This window comes from Chaetura pelagica, unplaced genomic scaffold, assembly GCF_000747805.2.
Source record: "Chaetura pelagica isolate M959 unplaced genomic scaffold, ChaPel_1.0 scaffold105, whole genome shotgun sequence".
Classification (NCBI taxonomy): Eukaryota; Metazoa; Chordata; class Aves; order Apodiformes; family Apodidae; genus Chaetura; species Chaetura pelagica.
In genome coordinates this window covers 2,180,634-2,204,491 of record NW_009953393.1, presented here as the reverse complement: position 1 = coordinate 2,204,491, position 23,858 = coordinate 2,180,634, and the positions used below count along the sequence as shown (strand labels likewise).

At 43.1% G+C, this 23,858-nt stretch overlaps 1 protein-coding gene across 3 annotated transcripts; it reads right to left on the bottom strand.

Moving 5' to 3' along the window:
- Nucleotides 1–2,749: 2,749 nt before the first annotated feature.
- SMAD9 (SMAD family member 9) lies at nucleotides 2,750–23,470 on the bottom strand. 3 transcript variants are annotated; one of them, XM_009998329.1, is made up of 6 exons: nucleotides 23,054–23,470; nucleotides 16,655–16,912; nucleotides 13,729–13,866; nucleotides 11,737–11,958; nucleotides 7,164–7,420; nucleotides 2,750–2,905 (listed from the first exon to the last, which is right to left on the bottom strand). In XM_009998329.1, the coding sequence occupies exons 1-6, from the start codon at nucleotides 23,463–23,465 to the stop codon at nucleotides 2,762–2,764; spliced, it is 1,431 nt and encodes a 476-aa protein (XP_009996631.1). In that variant the 5' UTR covers nucleotides 23,466–23,470; the 3' UTR covers nucleotides 2,750–2,761. The 3 variants fall into 3 exon arrangements, with proteins under 3 accessions (XP_009996631.1, XP_009996632.1, XP_009996633.1); XM_009998330.1 differs by having other exon boundaries at nucleotides 2,751–2,905; nucleotides 13,756–13,866; nucleotides 23,054–23,465; XM_009998331.1 differs by lacking the exon at nucleotides 13,729–13,866 and having other exon boundaries at nucleotides 2,751–2,905; nucleotides 23,054–23,465.
- Nucleotides 23,471–23,858: the final 388 nt, after the last annotated feature.

The window sequence follows — 23,858 nt, the reverse complement described above, 5'->3', positions numbered from 1 at the left end:
GATCTCTTGGGCTCCTGAAACAGCATGTCTGAGATTTTTAATTCTCAAGAGAGGCAAGAGCCCAAATAGTGTTCTCCATAGTGATCTACACTGTTTTACAGGATTTCACTAACTATGAATGACACATTCATCCAGATGGTGCAGACATTTTGCTTTGATTCTGATGGGACAGAGAGGGCAGAATTGTTCACAGAAGTGACACCATCAAATCTATGTAACTCACAATTCTGCACCAGGCTGTCATGGCTTGTACTTAAAAAACCCCACCCTGCTCAAATCCACCATTTTGGCCCCTTGACTATAGAGAAGTTGGCAACCTTTTGGCGTCATTGATCCACACAAAAAGGCCTGCTTTTTCACATTCTTGTCTCACTTCTCAACCTAAGTGATATCACAGAGGCAATACTGAAATGAGGAGTTAAATTGCTAACACTGAATTATCTCCAAGAAAGTATGCTGTGGTACATTTCACTTGTACTTAGGAAGTATTATAAGTAATTAGAAACTCCCAACTGCTTGAGTAAGCAAATAAAATTTATCTGAACGTGCATTATCTCTGCACATCAATGTGTTTGTTCCATTGCTCTCTTGTTTGCAAAGCATCTCATGGACATAACTGAATTAGTAAGATGTCACACGCACTATAGCATCAAAAAAACACTGAAATGTGATGTGCTCACTCTATGCAGTCAATGTGACAGGTGTCCTTCCGTCACCTCTGGATGCAAATGGCACATTCATACTGGTGCTGCTGAAGAACTGGCAGCAGTTAGTCTTCTCTTGGCTACTTAATAGAAAAACAATTAGTCTGTACCATGATCAACGTGCTTAATGTCACTACCTGATCAAATTTCCCCTACTGCCTGTGGATGCACAGTATTTCTCCACAGAAACTTTTCAAGGGGGTTTGAATTGCTGATGGGTCAAAAAAACCCATTTTTAAAAAAATCTGCCTTTGACCAAGTAGTCTCATTTTAAGTGGTTTTAAATCTCTCAGGAAAAGCTTGAGTATTCATAAATGCATTTAAAGGTTTTAAATTGACCACGGGTTGACAGGTTCATGACGACCTTTCAGCAGAAAGTATCTCTCCCCAAAATGGGGAGACATTAATGTGAGATACAAAGTTCCACTGTTGTAAATTATGAGAAACCTGAATTCTAACTGATCTCAAATCACATAGTAGAGAAACCTGTAAGACAGACTTTGTTAAAAAATAAATGGGAAGAAATGGTTTACTTGGTGTTCCAAATATTCCATGATTTGCCTTACTTTTTCTAACTACATCCTGGCAGGGATCATCTCCCAATTTACTTGTTTGCTTCTTCCAGTGTTACCATTTCTCCCCTCCTCATGAGAGCTCCCCCTCTCTTGGGAAGGAGCTGTCAGGTGCTGTTTGCTTGCACAGCATCCCATGCAGTGAGCCCCTAGAGACCATCAAAACAGAAGAGAGTTCACACAGGGATAGCAAATGATCACAGTGTATTGTAGTAGTACAATGATACCAGTCATCCCAAATGCCAACAACTGACATGGCTGTTGACTTTGATTGCCCGGAATCAGGTGCTTTTGATCAAACTTCCAGCCAATAGCTAAATTTGCTGAAAGTCATGTCACTCTAATGCAGACATTTTAAGCAGGTCAGAAGAATCATGCCCTCCGACTCTAATGCAGACATTTTAAGCAGGTCAGAACAATCATGCCCTCCAGAAATGCCTCTTTACTTTCTAGTAAGGGAGTATGAAGGTGACTACCTTTAATAAGAGGCATGTGTGGACTGCACTAAAGCCAAATCTTTTCTGAATCACAGTTCAAGTCCCTTTTAGACGTACCCTTGATAGCAGCACAGCAGTCTAACTGCAGACAGTCCTAACTTTAAAACAAACTACATCAATACTGTATAATGGCTAGGATTCCATTTACATGCCAGATACATATGCAAGTATGTATGTACTTTGCAAAGAAGCATTGGAAGTTAATTACTGTTTAAACTTATAGGCATCTGTTTCAAACTTTTTTTCTTTCTTTACGAGCTCATTGCTTTTCAGTGCAGCAGTACCATACCCTGCTGTGCCAACAGTAGCAGACTACTCAGCTGTGTCCAGAATGCTCTGATAAGGCTCCAGTGCTGAACGTGTCCCAGGGACTCTCTCCTCCTGCCAAATCCCAGGGGAGACAGGGTTGCCTCAGCTCCTCAGAGGATCTGTTGTCCCATCGTACTTTGCAGTAGGGAGACAGACTGGAATTGCAGTACAGTCCTTCAGTTCAGTGGAAAAAAATCATCTCTATGCATAAGTCCTGTGCACCACCTAATGTCCTCTTCTAGACCTGAAATTAGGATGTAAAATGGATATAAATGGTGCAGAGATCTGACTTTGGTTGCCTGCAAAGGGGTGAATTTCACCAACTAGGAACAGCTACAGCCAGGTTTCTGAATCTGTGTGAAAGTGCTGAGAACTTGCAACATTTACTGGCTTGGCTGGGGAATGAAGATGGTCACAGGAAATGATTGACGCTTTTGCAGGAATTTGGCTTATTTTGTACTAGTAAACAGATATGCTATACCTGAATTTCTAAACTTACTGTACTGGCATCAGAGTAACTAGAAACCACAAAACGTAACATGAAAAAAAAAGAGAGTAGACTATGTACAGATATATTTACATCTACATACATCTACATATAGAAGCTCCTGTTCACTGGAAATTCTATAAGCCACTGCCTGCAATAGCATCCATTCTAAGGGAATTCTAGAGATGATTCTTAAGAGACTGAGGAGATGGGGCTCTGAGGTGAGCCCATCCGTGTCAACACCTTATCCAGCCATTGCAATGGTCCATGAAGGTGAATCTCAATCCAGCAGGGTGTGCTTGTAACCTCTTGGCGATGATACTCTGCTCCCCAGCCCTATAAAAACATCAAAAGACCAAAATGAGGTTTTTTTTAAAAAAAATAACACACATGAAAACACAAATCTAGTGCTGACACACGTCTAACACAACTACACGTAGTCCATCACTCAAGTTCCCAAGATTTAATGCTTTGTCCTAGGGATAATTTTCTCTAGAAACTTTGCTCCCTTTTACAGTTATTGTTATCATAGTTATCTATAACATTAAATTAAAAACGCTCAGTCACACTTCTAGGTGCTGACACCAACTGGCACAGAAAGGCCTGTTTCCGGTCTTGGCTGCCTACAAACAGACCATGGGGAATGGTCCCTCTGGTTTGCACCCCAGAAATGTGCCCAGGAAAGTCTGGCAGATGGCCTTCTGGCACAGATGGCAAGCAGGCCAGGAACTGGAAATTATCCTGGTCACATTGGTACAGATGTATCCTATGAGTGTGACACTCTAGAAGTCCTAGGTATTTATCTGAATCTCTTGTAAACTTCCAGCAAGGTTCTCATGTCCCTTTTACCTTAAACTTAACCTATGTATCTATGGACATTTTCTATAGGTTTTCTATCACTGAACATGTCCTCTTTTCCACAGGAGTCCCCAGCTGTGTACTATGGTAAGTCCTGCAATAATTTCTCCAGCTCTTTTGGGAAGGCAAGGGATATGGAGTGTCAGACAAAATATAGGCTGGGAGGGAGAAGGGAGAACCAGAAGTCCTCGAGCCTCAGGCGGGCACAGTGTCTGCTTGTTAATCAGGCAGCCTGATTTCAGAGCAACACAAGACATCCAAGTCACAGCCCAAAGTCTCACAGCTAACCAGACATCTCACTGCCAGAATTCACATTTCCAGAGGGCAACATGCAAAACATGGTCCTGCTGCAAGATGCGGCTCTTCATTTGCAGCCCTGCTGCTCAGAAAAGCTAAGCCTTACCTATCATTATGGTAGTCAGGTGGGTTGGTATTCTTTGTCAGGAGAAAAGGACATGGAGGTATCCTGCCAAAAGTACCTAAATTGTGGAGTGCTGAACAACTCAGACAACTGAGGCTTCTAGGACCCACTTGATGATCAGCTGCAAAACTTAGAATCAACACCAAAACTAGATGCCATAAAAAGTGATCTGGATAAAATCCATTTCTACTTACTACAGAAAAGGGGGAAGAAAGCAGAAAAGTAAGATATGGGCCCACTAAAGCCTGAAGGTAGCTTTAGTCAGGCCGCATTTTTCTGATTTGCAGAGCATTTATCAGGCTAGAAAGGGCCTATCCTCACAGGCACCTCGGATTTATGTTCTGGCAACGTCTGCAGAAAATGCCATTCTTTAAACCAGCTCAGATTTCTCAGCTTGTGGAACCTGAAGTACAGTGAAGATACACGGCTGGATGGACAAGACTCAGAGGATCCGGTTGCACCTCTCCTGACAGGCAGGACAGAAAATCCAGAGGAAAAGGGAATACAGGTTTGAAGCACAACCTGCCCACGCTGGAGGAGCCTGGCAGCACCTGCAGCTGGCTGGCCATCTCCCTCTGCTGGCAACTCCCCAGCGCTCGCTGCCGCCTTGCCGAGCCTGGCTGTCCCGGATGGAGCTGCCAGCCGGGAACTGCCGGGAGAGCAGGGCCCCCGTGCCTCTTGGACAGCACTCCTGGCCCGTAGGCAGCCTCCTTCACCCCCAGGGCTGGCAGGAGCTCGGAGCTGGAGCTCTCTGAACAAGCAAATAAAAAAAGAGAACAACCTGCACAGCTGTGGAGGTGTTTTGCACAGGTGGTGGGAAAAGAATAGTGATACCACCGTGGGGAGACCAGAAATGCGCCTTATGGCACAGGGGAGATCAGCCAAGAGGTCCTGGTGCTCCAACCAGCCCTTCCCACCCTCCTGCAGGCAGCAGGTCTCTCCAGCTCAAGCGCCAGCCACATCCCAAAGCACTGGGGTGCGTCAGCAAGGCCAGTTCTGCTGGGTCATTCATCCCCCTTAGCCCCAGGACCTGGGGAAATGTAGGAGGGAGGGTGCAGTGTTTAGTCCTTGGCTTAGAGAAACTCTGTCTCTCCACTTGGTGCTTCAGCTGCCTCATCTGTGGAAAAGGGACAAAAGCCATCCTGCTTTGCTATCAGCAGTGCTCAGTAAATGGGAATTACCCTGCTCTCACTGACAATACATTCACCTTTGCCTAAGGGCTGAGCTCCTCCCAGCTGCTCACTAGGCACACTAACGGCATCAGAGGGGACAGGACCTTCACCTCCCTCTTGTCTCATGTCCTGCCTCCAGAAGGTGATATAGTCCTGGCAAGTTTCTCACATCTTAGTCCTTACCCAACCCTGCCTCCCAATTGGAAGCTTAAGCATTGGTGGGGTAGGAGGGAGGGTCTCCACTCTTTGGGTCTGCTTGCCCTGTGGGCTGTATGTGACCAGCAGCACATGGTCATGAATCAGGGGACAAGCTAAAGGACTTCCTTGCACCTGCTGGTGTGTGGCTCTGACAGGCAACATGCTCCTCTGTGCTCTGCATACCCAACATCCATGAGTATTTCTGTCCCCAGACTGAACACACCGAGGTTCACTCCTTGGGAAAGAAATAATTTGAGAAGACTGAGTATAGAAAAGAGTATTTACAGGCTAGGAAGAAGAACCTAGAAGAGATTTGCATAGCTGTTTTCAAAAGGTCATGGGAAAGGGTTGAAAATAACTCCTTGCACTGGTCTTCTGGTGCCTGAGGTGCTATCGAAGCTGCTATTGTTTACATAAAGCAAAGTGATAATATGGCAGCAGTGCTATTTAGTGCATCAACACCACCATTTCTCCTGCCATGCTGGGCATGGAGGCAGATAACACATCAAAGGGACTGCCTGTGAGAGGCTGAGATAATGAAGGTATTGCGTAACTGGCTATACTACCTTTATAAACAACATGCCCATTCACGTCTCCAATTAAAGAAAATGCTGTTTGTTGGGTTTCTTGCTTTCTTTTTCTTCCCTAATGCTTGTGTGCGAACAAGATGTCAGTTCCTTCCCAAGGAAAAAGCAACAGCATGGTCACAGGCAAAGAGATTTTGACTTGTACTCATAGGAGAAGTTACAGGGCGCTAATGCTCTCAGAATGCTAAGGAGATGGGTCCCCAACGATGGCTGTAAAGAGTCAGAACCAAAGGCTGCATGGGACCTAACTCATCTGTTTTTCAGTACTTAGGGGAACTTAGTCTCAAGCACTTTTGTACTATCCTAGATGTGAATTCAATCAGCTTGATTCAGTCATTTGTAGAGAACCAAATCTGCAAGACAAAGGGACATATTCAAGCTGCTTCTGGTAGCTGGCAGGACCAAGTTGCTTCTTATGGTGGAACTACTCTAGTCTGCAGGCTGAAAATACCTGCCAGTTCTCCCCAGCAGCACTACAGGAATCAGTCTAGCACATCTGTAAACAGTCTCAAAATACTTACCATTCTTTGGGGTTTAGATGCTACAACAGGCACCTAAGTAAATCCTAACAGGTAAAAGGAGTGAAGAGATCTCATTCTGCTGAGAAGGTTATTTATAAGGTTTAAGAAACTCACAAAGACTGATACATCACACAGAGTGGTCAGACCGCAAAGTTCAGACAGGGAAATGGTAATGGCTTTGATGGCCTCCTGTCTCTTCCAAATTAACAGGGGAAGGACAGATGTTCTTTTGGGTTTTGTATTCTGCTTGCAAGAATCCCTTCTGGTAGTGTGGCTGGCCAGAGTGAATGTCAACAGAAATTATGACAATCTGGCCAACAACAATTCCCAGCAAGCTCAGTGGGGGCTGACCCAGTATTTCTTGACTGAGACCATATATACCGGTCTACAGTAATGGTGAAACTGAATCAGTCTGGAAACATAAGGACATTATTTTCAGATCCATGGCTCTAGCAAGCTCTATTGCAGACTGGTAACAACAGGAAAGATCCCATCTGCCCAAGACATGCGCTGCAACATCTACATGTTGCTAAGCCTTTCTAAGTTGAGCACTTTATGCAGTCAATAGGGCAACATCACCATTCAGTCTCTGCTTACTCTCCACAAAAAGCCTTATTTTTGGAATCTAAGAAATGTCCAGGTTTATCACAAAAGCTAGTGATTTTAAGCACTCAGAAGTTTAAGGCAATACTGAAAATCAGGCAGTCTGAATTGCTATCTGCAAGCTGGGTGTCTAAATCTCCACCTGGGAAGGATTTCATGATGTCTAGCTTTGCACCACAGCAAGTGATGGGATTTGCCTTTTCAGAAATGCAAGAGCAAACAAAGAGTCCTTACTTTAACGAAGCTCATTCGAATAGTACACATCTTGGTCAGCTCGTACACCGCTTTAAAACCATGATTGACTGACTGGGCAAGCAGCTGGGCAAAAAGCTGGTTGTTGAAGATCTTGAGGCTGCAGCCACTGGGGATCTTGCAGACAGTAGCTGGGTGGAACCCATGCTGATAGTTACAGTTGCGGCTTTGCACAAAAATACTGCTGTTACTGACACATTCAGCATAAACTTCCCCACCAACATAGTAAAGATGAACACCTTGAAAAAGAAAAACACAACATCTATTACGTCTCCATTGTTCACAACACACTTCATACCAGTAATTATTTAACTATTTTGCTAGTATGGGCACAGAAGCCCAAGATCATTCCAGACACTCAGTGCCTACTCATCACCTTTTCAAATACAGTAATCTAGGTGCATATCCACTAACTGTACAATGGACCCAACCACTTTAAGAGGAAATTGTCATAAATGTTATTTGGAGGTGCTGGTCTAGGGGAAAAAATTCTTGCCACATGGTGTTCTGCCTTGTTTCTCAGTGAAGCCTGGTTTTACTTCTTTAACCCAACAATACAGTACTTCATGACACAGACATGCACATACATACAGACACAAATGTCAAACATATGTCAACCACTTACAAAGCATGTATCAGTACTGTCAAAGAACTGACAAATCTGTTATGCGTTACACATCTAAATGTTTCCACTGTTGAGCACATGCATGCTCATCAAGACCCACCTCACTGCACGCTATTTTTTTACTACAGGATCCTATCTCATGCAGTTCAAACACAGTATGGTGTACACTTCAAATAGCTTTTCTGTATTTTGCTTTATCCTCCCCATTAGAACTATGTATTTGCATTTACATTACGTAACTTACTCATCAGATCCTGTTCTAAATGACCTTTAGCAAGAAAACTACCAAATTCCTTTTGGACTTTTCAGTGTCCAAGTAACTTACCAACACTAACTCTCAAATTTCTACCATGCCTTAGGGAAATTAAGATGGAAGCATCTTTATCCATTCATATACTCTGGTCCCTCCAGGATAATTGCTTGCATAAAAATATTCCTAAATTGGTGGGAGAACTTATCTTAGCCTAATTCAGCAACCTTAAAGTTGGGAATGTTGTGTAAACTGATAGTGTAAATGCCTTCTCTAGTTCATAGAAGATGAGAGGCACTGTGACCAAATGATTCACTACATCCACTACAGAGTGCAGGCTCACAGCCAGTGTAAACTGATGGAAATCTGTGCAGGTGCTGAAGAGGTTCTCTCATTCCCTGCCCCTGCTGCTTCTTCCCAAACCTGCTATCATGCTGGCAGCAATGGCTGGAGACTGGGCAGCCATCCAGATGGGGGAAGTGAACCAGCCAATAAACTTCAAAACAAATAAAGCAAAACAACAGAAAATTTATTTGCATCACTGCAAGGGTGGCAGTGGGGACCCAGACTGCTTAAATGTGAGCACAGTATGACACCCCAAAGGGGGCCAAGTCATCCTGTAAAGATACTTAGGCATTCATCCTTCCCATGGCTAGACTAGGTGAGATGAACCCCTCCCACAGCCAAGAGAGGTGGAAGAGCTCAGTTCTTTGTTCTCATAAAAACCACCACTAAACAAAAATAAAATCCTCTTCTCTATTCCCAGGTATGGTATTCAAACCCTTACATACAAATGCACATGATCACAGAGTTTCAGTGGACTACTTGCAAAGCTAGTGATAACTATGCTTAATAATTCAGTTGTAATTAGTTTTATTCCTGTTGTTTTTCATTAAAAAAAGACTGGTTACATGTTCCCAGTCTGTTCATCATTCTGTGGTCATGACAGTAAGGGGCAGCAGCACAACCTGAGGACAAAAACAGCCTCTAAACAAAAGTGGGAAAGGCTCTGGGTAAAGCAGGTTGAGTGGGAAAGTTATCTGGGAAAAATACACTCTCCCAAAGACTTCCAGAGTGACTCAGACAGGAACCTTGAAGTCTGTCTTCAAGCCATCACTTGACTTCTATGCACCCACAAGCTCTCAAATTAGATGTGAGTGACAGGGGGTGTGGCTCACAGAACAGGCTAGTATTGCACTGGGAACATGGGTGGGATGGCAGCTCCATTAGACCAGCCATCAGCTCCAGTCAACTGCACCAGACATTATTGGGTGCTGTGACTGTGGAAAATGGACAGAAGCAAAGGACTGAAAACACCAAGGTCCTAGCTTGACCTTGATGAAGTCCATTTAACTTTCTGAAATAAACAGTGACAACACAGGGCAGGGAAAGAAGAATAAAGACTTCTATGTTCACCACATCTCAAAACTTCAGGTGTGACTACAAGCACACTTCTGGTGCTAAGGTGAAGAATTGTAAAGGCTGGATTTTGAGAGCACATTAAGTAACCGAAATTCTGAAAAAAAAAATAATAATGCTTTCAAAGGCATTTCTCACACTGTACTGCAATAGCAAAAACACCAAAGTAATTTCTGAATGTAGAGGCTATGATTTTCTCTTTTCTTGTCAACTTTTTAAAAGCAATAAATACAGCAGTTACAAAATGTCAGTGTTTCCGTTCTTCTGGCATTCATTTTCCAGAGACAAGCACCCTCAAGAAAGCCAAGCAGCTGAACAGATATTTGTAGAAGACCAAATCAAGGGTCCGTATGTTTTAGAGGAACTTCATGGCTCTCTGCAGAAACTGGAAATTCAGCAGCCTCCATGCACCCACATCTTTTTGATGCTCTAATTAGAAGTCCCCTTTTTGTCCTTGAAGTCTGACTGCTGAAACAGGTCCAATTGCTACTAGATGTTCATTGTGTTCTGGATTGTTTTTAGCTTTGATGTGGTATTTCCAGGAAACCGTTTCACGCTGATACACTAGATGACAATTCAATCACATATCCTTATCCCACTGAGCTAATCTTGTTTACTCATTCTTTTTTCTCCCGTTAACATGTGACAATTGTATCCATTTCAGTAGCTTTCATCTGTCCAGCATGCCTTTGAACTGCACACTTTTGGAGCTGTGCTGTGCTCTTCTGCAGGCCTGTACTGGTACCACTTCTATTCCACTTGAACATGTTTTTTTTTAAGATTTGCATAAACAGGAAAGAGCAGTAAAATTAAGGATCTCTGATACACTAAGCTTGTCTCTGGGCAACCTGCTCCCTTCCTTTGGGCAGATTCTTAGTATAAGCCTTTAAAGGACTTTTAATCAATGAAGACAGATCTTCAGATTTGAATGGATGAGAACCATTAGCATTTACCTCATTTTCTTCCTGTTCTGTCTCTTCCTCTTTTGAGGCAGAAAGTCACAGGACGTAACATCCTCAGATGACAGCTTTGACTGGGATCTTTTGTCATTCTTCTTTTAGGGCCAGGCTAAGCTTTGATCTACACCCTCTGACAGCTTATGCTGATAGAGAAGCTCTGCTTTATTGTCCGACTAAGTTAGAACTAGATGTACAAGTCACTTCCACCCATCATAACAAACTACTACAACTGACACTTGTAGCATCACACTGGCTTCACACAGGGCACCCACAATGAAAGTGCTTTCCCTTTTGGAGAAAAGTGCAAGAGCCAAGTGCAACATCTCCTGCACTAGCCTTCAGGTTCACTGCTTTTTGTAAAAACTGTCACATTTATCTCTGAGCTTCCTCGTACTCAGTCATTCAACACTAGACTATCAAGAGCCAATTAAAATACTGCTCTAGGCCTGGGAAATGAGGTGAGTTTGACAAGGTAATAAGGAGTGGAACAATTAGAGTTAATTAACCCAGTGGGAAATCCATTCCCAGGCAGCTACTGGTGAGACGCTGGGCTGGCAAGATAATGAGTCTAGACTGGATATACCAGAACAGGCAAACCTTCATCTGCGGAGATGTGGCCAGTACAGGGCTTCTGACCCACCGTTGCAAACAACAGTAAGTTGTGGGAGAATATCAGGCCCTATACAGCCCTAGTGACCTGGGATGGAGTGTGCGCAGCCACCCATGTCCAGGCGTGGTCTCCTTGTACCTGTCACCAGCAACATACACCTCTGCATGCACACAGGGAGAACTGCTGCAGGGCTTAGTTTATTGGAGAGAAGCTAAAAAGGTAGTGTATCAGACTGGCAGGGGGGAAAAAAGCTACAAAGGCAACTCCGGTAGAGTTCCTCGGCCAAATAACTCAACTACTAAGCGTTTCATCCATCTTCCTTTGTTATTTGGTGGTAGGAGAACCAGCCCTGAGGCACCAGCAATTATCCTTTTAGTGGCATTTCAATGGCAATATTCCCAGTTGCCAGAAGCTCTAATAAATAAAATGAAAATACATACTGCTAAATTAGAACACACAACTATAAACAACATTTTTCTCTTCACTGGCCAAGTAAATAGCTTTTGTAAGGAGCTACTCTGCTGATTGTTATCCAGTCAAAAAAAAACAGCCACTTTTTTTTCTATTTCAGAAGTAATCTCAGAGCTTTGGTTTTAAGACAAGCACACCTGACTAATCAGCTACATTTGTTAATGCAATGCACAGTTCTTTCAAGCTCTGAGTATTACCAACAAGAAGGGGTTTTCTCTTACCTCTTCCTATGTGTCTCCTGGTGCTTTCTATAGTAGAATTGCGGTTTACATTTGATAGCAGTCCTAGGCAGAACCTGTTTTTGTTATTGGAGGGATCTGTAAATCCATCTATAAGGATACTTCGAGGGGAAGCCTGGAAAGTCTCCCCTATCCGGTTGTTGAGTTCATAGTAGGCAACAGAGCACCAGTGCTGGGGTTCCTCAAAGCAAACAGGATGAAAATCTGTAGGGAAGTAAAACTGATCAGCTGCTCAGGTCTCAGAAATATTTTTTACACAAACATTCTTTGTTTTCTTTCCTCCTTCTCTCACCACCCTGGCTCTTCATCTGAACATTTACTTATGTCAGGCTTTATCTCAAACAGCAGCTTCTGTTTGTTCTTAATTCATGACTGAAGCCCCAAACATGCAAAGGGCTGGTACATCAGCTTAACATTAAGCCCCTGAGGAGTCCCACTTGTTCTCAAAAGTGGAAAATGTACCACATTAATTTAAGCACATGCTGACATTCCTTGCTGAACCAAGGCCCAATCTCTACACTGAAAATAGTGAGGGACACATCTGCTCTGCACACCAGTAGGAGCTAGGGATGACAGATGGGCTCAAAGCAAGTTAAAACTGAGCAGAGCCTTCAGCCTTACACCAAACTCTAAAGTTCAGAAGTAATCAATCACTCCTCATAGTTTTTTCACATGCTTTGAGACTTTCTGCTTCCATGTGGGACCATAAGCATCAATGTCAGGTAGGTAATTTTTACAGCATCTACCCCTGCCCACGTTTTCTCACTCAGAGAAAACAGCCTAAAAGATGTAACAGAATCTCTGAGCCTCATTTGTCCTTCAGGAATTAGTAGGAAACCTTATCCTGCCTGCTCACCACAGGCATGCAAAAGCCCCTGCCCTCAAAGCACCTCTGTGCATAACCTCTAATAAGCTTCTAACTAATATTCACTAGGGCAGTGATCATGGATGGTAAACCATGGTAAGAGATTAAAGGATCCTGACAATTTATTTAGAAGTGTTGGGGTCTGTTAACTAGTCAGTATCTGGCAATTCTGTGTACCCATCTGCAACTAGCACTAAGGCACTCATTTTCCTTCTGCCTCAGTTCTGTGATGCACATTTCTCACTGTTTCAGAAGGCTGGCATTATTTTTTTAATGTGCATGTGTGTGCAGTGTTCACTCCTTATGCCATAAAGGACATCTGTTTAGGACTACAGTATGCTGGACAAAAAGAAAAATGGTTATTTTTCCCTTGTGGTAGCAGGAAGCCAAAGGAAAACCCAGTAGAGGAACTCCATTTCCCCTTGCTGCTCTGCAGCCACAGGCTTCAAACAGGGGAGGCATCACCTGCCACTACTAGGCTGAAGGTAAGGGAGGTCATGCTGGATTGGTCATGACATTGCTTTGAGGAAACTGAGGAGGATCCCAGTCTCTTCTATTCTGAGTATCCATGCCCTCTCCCACTAAAGCATTCTTACATGAGAACAAAGAGTTTGGCTTTCTGTAAAAATCTCTTTGTGCTTCACTAGAAAATGTGTTTTTCTTTTCAAGCCAGCCAGTAATGTAACATTAATACAAAGATGGCAGTAAGAAATATCCCAACTACATGGCTGTAAAGTACTTCAAACTCAGAATCAAAGGTATCAGCTCTGATATTGATAGTGCTTTTTTGTGTTATATTGCCTCACCATTCTTGATTTGGTATCTTTGTTTTTACAATGTAGATAATAGTGTTTGCTTTCATTAACAGCATTCTAAATTTAACAGTACATGGATGCAAAAAAGGTGGAAACTCTGTAACTTCACAAATAATTCACTGAATTATTAAATCAACCTATTCTGCTAGCTAACAGGTGGCTCTAGTACACAGCCTTACTGTAAAACTGTCTGAAACCTATTACTACCAACCACTGAACCTTCTTCAGATAACAACTTTTTTTAGTTAATAGTTTATCTCTGAAGAATAGTAGAACAGTACAATGGTTATTTACTTTCAGCTTCTCCATGGGCAGATTGACCTCCATTGGGCAAAGACAGCACTAGTTGACTTTCAGCTATTGCATCCATTGACTGCCCATTGTGGTTTCCTAGAGGTTCTCTTGCATGGTGAGGTGGGGGTGGAGTTTCCACTATTAGAAAGAAGGAAAAAAAAAAAAAAAAGAAAAGAAAGAAAAGACACGTAAATCAATACATTGGTAAACTCTCTCCATCTTTTCTTGGGCGAGTACTTTGAGCTTATTCAGCGTTGTTTAGCTAGAGAAGGGCTGGAAACAGAGAACAGATATCCCTTCCAGAGTAAGACTGTTACATGTTCAGGCAGGACAGGAAGGAGGACTGTCATGTTGGAGATGCTGCATTTGAAAAGTGAGAAGGACAGTCACAACAGTGTCTCAGGCCTAGACTGGTGTCTAGTCAAGCTCTCTGTCAGTACGAGCTATTACCTTAAAAAAGTAACACAGTTTGACTCTTCAGTTCCAGGCTTCTTTCCCAAATGTAAGACTTGAAGAGAATGATGTAAGAGCAGAAGCTAACTTTAATTTATCCTCTGGGAGAAAGCTCTCTTTCCTAACAGGCTATAGTAAGAGCCTCTGGGAAGCCTTTATACTCTAAAATCAGATTTGGCGAAACTTCCTCCAGATTGTCCTTCTTACCTCTGTCCTGCAAGGGAAGGATGGTGGCCCTCTTCTGGTTTGTTCAGTCTCCCATCAAAGAGCAACGGATGTGATTAAAAAATACAGAGAAAAAGTATCAACTCACAACTGCCCAGCTCCTGACTTGCTTCATTTATGGCATGGTAAGCTAGAAGGGAAGGTGGCTACACAGTGGGGACTCTCAAGAAAGACAGGAGGTGTAAGAAAGCCCATGAAAAAGAGACTTCATTTTCAGATCAGAAAATGCCAACATTCACTGCATAAGCAATGAAAGTATGTAGTTTTATTCATTTGAACAGAAACTCGGTGGGCTTATGTCTAAATTATATACACAAAACCATATAAAAGCTTGCAGGACTAATGGTCTCTTTAAGAAGACCAGGGTTTAACTTGATGCCAGTTTGGAATTTCCTCGTGTTAAGGGTCTGCTAGCTAGCCCTCAAAACAGAGCAGCTTCATCTACAGTGGATAGATGTGAACTGTCTCATAAGGTAATTCTTCACTATTCCCAGTAAGTACTGCACATGTGTGTTATTCTATTTAAGCACTGTTTAGTATTTAGGAATTTCTTACACTATAGGATATTTCTAACAGATGACGTAACCCTCCCACAGAAAATGCAACAAGCTAGGAAAGTAAAACAAAATCAAGAAAGAATGGAAGAGGATACAAGTCACAGAAAGGACTACCATGTGGTTATACAGGTGTTTTTGATGTCTACACTAATGTCTAAGCTAGTCACCATAAGCTCTCCTTATGCCCACTAAAGAAAAATATGTACTGCAGACATGGTGCACCTCAGCTGCTTTAGACATATACCTTAAGATGCAATGAAACTTGTTCTAGGAGTGCCTGTTTTTCTTCACTGATTACAGAGGGAGTACAGACAATTACATGAGATGTAGAAATTTGCATTGTTGACATCTATATTTGGTCACACCAATCCTACTCAAGGTTCTTAATGTAACTCCAGTTTGCTTTAGATAGTCTGCCATCCCCAATTGTTACACAGGCAAATTATGCTTATCAGCATACTATCATGCTGTGTGCTGTGATATACTGAAGCTCAGGTTGAGCCACTTCCATTATTAAGCAGCTTTTCACGGTCCCAGGTTCAGTTAAATGCACGAGTCAAAAAGTCATTACCTAGTTGGAATAGGCCTGATTTACCTGTCAGGACCAGCTTCACCAAATCCAGTGTGCTTACACAGAGGTGAAAGAAAAAGGTGGGAGAAGACAAACAAGACCTACTACTTGCCGAAATGTTTCAATGTCACCAAGTATGATTTAATCTGGAGTACAGAGAAGAAACTAATGATGGTCCATTCAATGAATGGGGAGGGAAGGAGAAACATCACACTGTGGTAAAGTGTCCAGCTTAAAAGGAAGGTCAAATACTACAAACACCTTGTAAAAATAAACACCTTTCTTTCACTTAATATCAAAATAAGCATATTATTAAGGACATGAATTTATATGCTTTGTAGTTGAGACTTTAAACCATTAAGCTACAAGATTCTGACCTGAATTAATCCTTGTGAAAAAGCTGAGATCATTGAAACTATTTAAGAGTTACAACAAAGTGCAGAAATTAATCTGAACCATGTTTTGTTATTAAAGCAGGCTCCCAGCTGTGTTGTATGACACCTTCTTAGTATATTTAACAGTAAAAGCATAGTTGTATTCTCAGGTAATTAAAGCAGTACTCAGTAAGAACTTCCCAATGCCAACAATATGACTGACATAATCCTGATGACCTCAGAACAGTGGAGCTGATGAAACATGTTCCAAAGTCACAGGAATTTGCCTGGTGGCTTCACCAACTGCTGGGCCAGATTGTTGAACACCTTCTTTCCTGAAGTTTATGCAGTCAGTGTGATCATACATCAACATCTGCGTACCCATTTCCCACTTTATCCAGTCTCACTCTTCACTCTGACTACTACACATGCCTAATTTAGGTCATGCAAGTGCCCTTTTCCATGGATTGTATCAGACACGTGCTTTAGGCAAGAAGGTGGCCTGGCACACCTGCTCTTCACCTCAACCCTCCCCTTATAGTAATAATGAAATCACATTCAGGCACTTCTAGGAGGAGATGACTACAGCTCTTAGTATCTGTCAGAAAGACTGGGAGACAATACTAAGAGACAGTTACAAGAAATCACATTCCAAATTCATCCTGTCCAACTTTTCAATTTGTAGCTACAGTCCCTGGCAAGAATCTCAACCACCCCAACCAGGACGTCTGAAAGCTCATTCTTACCTGTGAGCTGATAGGGACTTCCTAGTCCAGAAGAGCTTCCTGGTGAGCTGAGGTAGCTGATGCTGTTAGGTGACTGCGAGAACATGTGGCTGGGTAATGGTGGAAAACGGGTGCATGGAGGATGCCGGAAAGAATCAGGATAGGTGGCATTGTACGGAATCAGCGGCTCACTGTGCAGAGAAGTGTTTCGAAACTTGTCAAGGAGGCTGAGGTGAGAGTTAAACTCGCTGTGTCTTGGGACAAGTACAGGAGGTAAGACTAAAAATTTTTTAAAAGAACAGAAAAAATCTGGTTAAAACTGCACTCTTGAAAGTATATATCCTTGTAAGTTGAATAGAGGCATATTCCACACTGCCCAAATATTACCCTCTGTATACAAGTCACTGAAGGGCAACAAACCTGTCCAAAAACAAGAAAGCTGATTCTTGCACCTTTTTGTTTTCCAGATCTGCAGCCAGTTGCAGTAATTCCATATGCAAAGTATGGACTCATTCCTGACTTGTGCAAGGTAATGTAAAATTCACAGGCACGCCATGTGCACATAGCTCGCTTACAGAAATGCAAGAGACAAATTTCTCCCTCTCAGAGCTACCTATTCCTTCCTTCCTGAAAGACTGAACATATCAGGAATTTGCTAAATATTATCACCAGAATTTTCCAAAATCACAGCCAAGTTTAATAACAAGTAATAGTGCTCCACAATACACTGCATATTTTACTACCATTTTTTTACAGATAGGCATAAGGAAGTACAGACCAGAATCTAGACACCAGATTTAGAAGGTTTTCAGGTACTTGAAAATGCTGCCAGCCAGACAGTGGGATCTTTAAAAGAAAATGTAAATGGCAATTCAAATATTGCAGAAATATTCATTTAGGTCTTAGAATATAGTTAGAAAAGATCTAGCATGAGGAGGCAAATGTCAATGGTTGGTAGTTAAGACATGAAAAACGTAGGTCAGAAAATTGAAATCTGAATTAATCCATATAAAAGTTGGTCTGATAGAAGGTATGGCCTCTTTTCACAAACTCTCTTCAATTACATCTCATACTGCTAATGAGAAACTTAAAGTTGACCAAAATTATTCTGGATTCTGATGTATCAGCAGTGGGAGCACAACTGGAGTAAAAACACTGTAGAAAACGCAACTAGCAAGACACCTATGAAGATACAGCTCACAGGCTGGAACACACAGAGGCTTGCTAAATAGTTCTGCATATGGGAGATCAACTTGAGGTTTTAACTGTGTCTCTCATAGTCCTTGGGCTGAGAATAGCTCCTACAATGGGTGATTCATGTACCCCAGTATTTCTCTATTAGTTATTAGCTTACATGGTGCCCAGTTGTCTCAGTTAAGGCCTTAAAAACAAGGAGGGGGAATGAATCCCCAGTTGCTATTGTGCATACCTAAAAACCACCACAAAAGATAAGGAGGCAATTTAAGCTACCGTGACAAGGATAAATTGTCCCAACACTGGGAAGAGTTCAGCTGGCTTGTATTGATTGACCTAGTGTCCAGAGTTCCTCTGGCCTAAAACCCAGCAGTACGTACTCTTTCAGTCTGTCCTTACCAGCTTATGGAAACAAATAGCAGTGTGCACTCTTGGTTATAAATGCTGACAGGAATATATGGTTTGAGCATGTTTTAACACATTGTTTGGGCCCAAAAGCTCTGTCTAGGTAAGGCCGATTCTTTTTAGGCAGGTTAGCTAACACCTTTTAATTACAAAGAACTCTCATTTATCCAGCATAATGAAAGAGTGGAATAATTGCTACAAAGCAAATAATATACAGATAATGCAAAACATGTGCATGAGAAGAAGCTGTAGGAACACCCTCCTTGGAGTGCACCTTCAGTGCACATCAACTGGGATACTCGGCAAGAGACTTCTTTGGCTCAAAACATTTCTAATTAGCTTCTGGCCAGCACAAGGACGGCTTTGGAGAATACTTTCTCTCCTCCTGCCTCTGATGTGCCCCTGCCTGTGGGATGAAGATTTTTTGCCACCCTTTAAGTCCTTTGCTAGAGAAAGGCATTTCTGCTTCTTTACCACTTGTCTAGCTTTTTAGATTTCCTCGACCTCCCGGGTAAGACTCATACAGGTATTCACATCTGAGATGAACTGCCCAGTCCCCCATGGATGTCTTCATAGCCAGCGGAGAGAAAAAGACTCTTCTAGTGCTCAGTTCATCTGCTCTATAATGGGACAAGGCCAGTACCACCACTGCAGATGTAGCTTTGGTGTGCTGGATCCCTCCCATTTCTTGCTCCTGTGAGTATTTCCAGGCTGTGAGCTGCTGCTGCTGCTTCTGGGGTTTTCCTCTACTGCTCCATAAAACTGATTTGATGTTTGCCAGGTCTTGCTGCTCAGCCAGCTCTGATCAGCAGCCCTTGAAAATGGGGAACTATGATCCCTTTGCGTCCAGCAGAGGTGCTGAGCAAGGAGCAGCTGTGCTCCAGCAATGCCTGGGAGGCAGGCATCTCGCTGCGGGTACTGCTGCTGTGGAAGCAGCTCTCTTCAGCTCTGTGAGAACTCAGTGCGACTCCTTCTCTAAATGAAAGCTGAGAATCTGGATGTATGAACAGCACTTGCCAGGAAAAGCCTTTGACTCGCCCCGAGTGAGTCAGCAAGAGGAATTTTCAAGCCTTGAACTCCTTCCCAGCTCTGACCAGGGTACTTTTAATTCCTGCTCTGCTGTACAGTTTTTGCCACCTCACTCAATCTTTCCACTGACTGCCTAAAGGGCTGAAGCCTCTGTGGTGGTGAGGAATTCAGAGATTTTCTTGTTTGCGGCTGAGAACTCCCCAGAGGGCCTTGTTCTCCTTGCTCTTTTGTAACAGATGTCACTCTCCAGTGCTCAGCAACTCTGAAGGAAGTATAACCAGAGGCATGGAACTGAATGACTTGAGTGCACTGGGACCTGTCAGTCCTCATTTATCTGCATTGTCTTCACTCAATGGAGTCTTTTTCTTCTACCTGATATTCTCCACCGAGAGCCAGCAGTGGATCCTTTCTTCTGTGTATGCCCAAAGTGTTGATGATCTTTACTTGACTGAAAATATGATCATGTCCAAAGTCCTGTCACTGCCTTTCCTGCACTAGGTTTTCTCCTGCTCCCTTTGGCTGCATCAGCTCTTGCTGGAAACCTAGCTGTGCCAAGAGCCTGCTGCTTCAGGTGCTAGCAAACAACCTATCTGCCTCACAGTTTAATCCGAGGTACAACATCCACCCTGCAATTTCTCACACATCAACCCATCTTTGAAGAGTTTATTACCTTCAGAGACCCACCCTGCGGTGACATCCATCTGTTCCCCATGCCCATTCACAAAAAACAAATCATCAGGTGGTCTTTCAACTGGGAGGCTACCGCATCTTAGTCCTATTTGGGCTTGACAAAAGCCATGAGTTAGCCTAAGTCAGAAGTTCATTTAGGCTCCTACTACCTACAGCAATGGTGCACACTAGAAGATGCACTATCTACAAACAATTACCTCATATAAAAATAATAGGGTAAACATTTTGGCAGCTTCTGGATTTTTCTGAAACTGCAGCTTCTCCTGACAACAAACCATTCAGACTTCTGACCAGCTCTTTGAGGCAAAACAATGAAGGGGGTTAGCACAGCAAACCCCACCCTACAGTTGCACAAATAGAGGAAATATATGCTGCTTTTTCCTAAAAGACATCTGCTGCTCAGCAGACCTGAGAGGAAAACTGCTGGGTACACTGGTAGTAGCAGTAAAAGTTATGCATCATCTGTGGAGTAGTGGTCAGCATAGACTAAGACATGGCTGGTCAGCCTGAGAATACAGCAGAGGCAATGAAACCCCTGAATCTCAGACCAGAGTGTAAAGCTGCTCTCTAGTAATAGAGATCTAGGAATCTCCCAGGCCAGTGAAGAAAGGGTGAGGCCCTCACATCTTTGACACAGCTCATTCGTTCTGCATACAAGTTAATAGATCTGGTCACAAAGTGGTTGAGTGAGAAGATAGATTGCAGTGATGGAAAATGACCCCCAAAAGGATGGACACTTTTATGAAAGTAACACTGGTTTGTGGATTATAAAGAAATGCAATGCTTGCTAATTTCATGGCTAGATTCTTTAGCTCCAGAGGATGAGATTTAGATAATGTAATAGAAGCCTAAGATCACAAAGAGCAAAGATGGAGAAGATTTCCTGAAGTTGAAAGAGGACTGTTTTTTAAACAAACTGGCACCTGGATAATCAGTTCCAGCCTTTACTGTGGTGACACCACTGCTACCACTTTCTCCTCAAGCTGATTTCTTCTCATGCCTTGCCACCACCTCCTTGCTGCACTGCTTTCTGACTGCTGCTGGCCTGGAGCTGCATTACTGTCACTTCAGTGGTGCAAGTTACCTCTCCTGCTGCTGCCCCAGCACACGTTAATAGGTTGTACCCCTTGATGCACCACATTGTTAGCATGGGGTGACTCACTTGTGAACTTCACCTTCTAAGCTGTCCCCTGTAAGAATAGTGGTAGGAGTGAACACAACAGCCCAAGAACAATTCCAGGGTCCTGTGCAGAACTGGCACAGTGCAGCTTGCAACCTTGCAGCTCTGCTTGCTTTCAGCTCCAAAACAAGGCGTTCACATCTTAAGTGCCCAAAGTCCCTCCTGTGGGCTAAACCATGCACCCTAAGAACTGCTAGTCCATGCCAGTACACACGGGTCAAAGCTGTGCCCAGAACACGGTACCAAATCAGCACTGCTCAGACCTGCACCGTGGCCCTGTCTCATTTATTAGCAGTCGTCAGCCAGTCTGCTGCACAGACAAATGATAGAGACATGTTCACAGCTGAAACTTTCTGAGTTTCAGGGTCAGAACAACAAGCTTAGGCGGCTGTTGAGCAGCTGTTGGATTAACCCAGGTCTAGCATTTGTAAGCTGGAACTGAAGGGATCAGAAGATTGGGGCTGGAAACAGCACTGTGCAGTGCCATCAGCTACCATGCTGAGGAGACTTCACTGACCACACTGGAGTTACACAAGAAGAAACAAGAAGACACCAGAGACTAAAAAGAGAAAGGTACACAAAATGGGGTATTTTACGAGTATCTATTCTTAGATTCTTTTAAGAGTTCATTTTAGCAAGGCAGGAATCAGCTTTTTCCACTGAAAACTGTTGACACCAAGCACCACTCACTGCAGCTGTAAAAATTTAGCTGTGACAATGTTTACTGCAGTTGAGATACAACTTCAAAATGACAGCTCTGCTGCAGTGGAAGGGCCATCAGAAAAGGGAGAAGCCCCTGTTGTTTAACAAATGTTAACAAATGTCTTTCCCTTATTTCATCTGTGTGAAAAGAAACATCCCACAGTTCACTTATCTGATTCTAATGTCACCTCAGAGTAAAGTTCATGCCAGACAAAGAGTAATGACACTTACCAACCATATCCATTAGTAAATTAAATTCCTGTGATTTTTGGCAGCAAGGGAGTGCTAGGTTAGACATTAGAAATCATTCTGAACTTTAAGGATAGCAAAGCAATAGATTTATTTGCCTGGGGAGGTTGTGGAGCCTCTATCACGAGATTTTTAGAGTTCTTTTGAAAAACATCTGTCAGGAATGTACCTGGTAATTTGTCTTGTTTTGTGAGTAGGGGCAGAGGATAACAGGATGACTGCTCAAGCTCTCTGCCAGTTCTGCCTCCTAAGATCTCCACAGAAGTCAACACCAAACACTATCATTTCCTAACAGCTGTTTCATTGACACAAAGCCAAATTAAATGACCCTTCAATGAGGTCATAAGTTTTCAGCATTGACTAAGTCCAGACTAGAGAGGATCATCAGTGGAAAAAAAATCTAAGTTTTATGGGGACTTATTTCAGATAAAGTATCCATTCAGGTAAGTAAAACCCACTGAAGGCAGGCACTAGGCATTTAGGAAGAATCAACTGACCTGGTTTCATACCCACAGCAAGATAAGAGATCTTACTGAACTCTCAAGAGACAGCTAGTGAGACATTTTTCCTGTGGATTAACCAGTCAATTGGTGGTTTTCAGACAATAAGACATAAAATCTAGCCAGGGTGGCAAGTCTAGGATGGTGCCTAGACTACCTGCAAATGGTGACCAGTTTGCAGGAGAAGGGTTTAGAGGGCAGCCAGCACCCAAAACCATGAAGAAGGAGGTGGTTTTCAGCACCCTGAACAAGACCCGGGCACCTCGGGGGTCCAACAGGATGGGGACCCCACTCACTCCCAGCCACTGGAGCTGTGATGCCACCAGGCACGGGAAGACCCAGAGTCCTTCCATCAGATGCAGTCTGCCTTTTCATAGTTCAGAGCAGAATTCAGGAGGATGCACCAAAACTAGACCTGCCAATGGAAGAGCTAACAGAGAGATGTGAATCACTTGCAGATAACAGAATTACCTGGGGTTTCCACCCGCCTGTAATGGTAGGGGTTAATGCACACTTCTTTCTGCTTTGAACCAAATGGGAAGTCGCAACATTCCAGTGGTTTCAGCTCATGGTGAGACTGTAAATCAGGCCAGCGCCACACTCTGCAGTAGATGACATGGGGAAGACCTTTGCGGTGAGAGACCTGCAGCCGCCCATCCAAGGAACGTGGGATGGTGACACATTTACTGGGCTGACCCGGACAACTCAGAGCCCTTTCCAGTTCCTCCATGGCACCTTTTTTCTTCTTTAACTTCTTCACCAAGGCATCAACAGCTTTTTCGGCCCACTTTTCCTCCTCATCTCCTTGTTTCCAGCCCAGCAGCTTTTTCACTGCAGGGCTGGTAAAGGAGAACAAGGAACTGATAGGGGAGCTGGAGTGCATAAGAAGCAGAGATTACACACGAGCGTCAACAGAAGCACAAGTTGCTCTTTTGCCTTGCAAGGCTTGTACGGTGTTTCCACAATATTGAGATGGATGCTTCCTTCAGGGAAAGGTTCTTCCACACATACGTTTTTGTGGTCTTAGGTACTGGTTACAAGTACTCCAGCAGGGTGGGTCTCAGAACTTTCCAAACATCCAGAAAATGCTGATGAAGCCTGGAATAACAACACAATATACAGTTAGGCTTCACAAGCTGCTTTCAATGTTCTTTCAGTAAAATCTTTTGAAAGATAAATTATTAAAAATGTATATTTAATTGTCAATGGTTTTCTGTTTGCTTTTTGCTGTTTATTTTTATCTGCTCCCTAATCCCCTCCACACTAATTTTAAAGT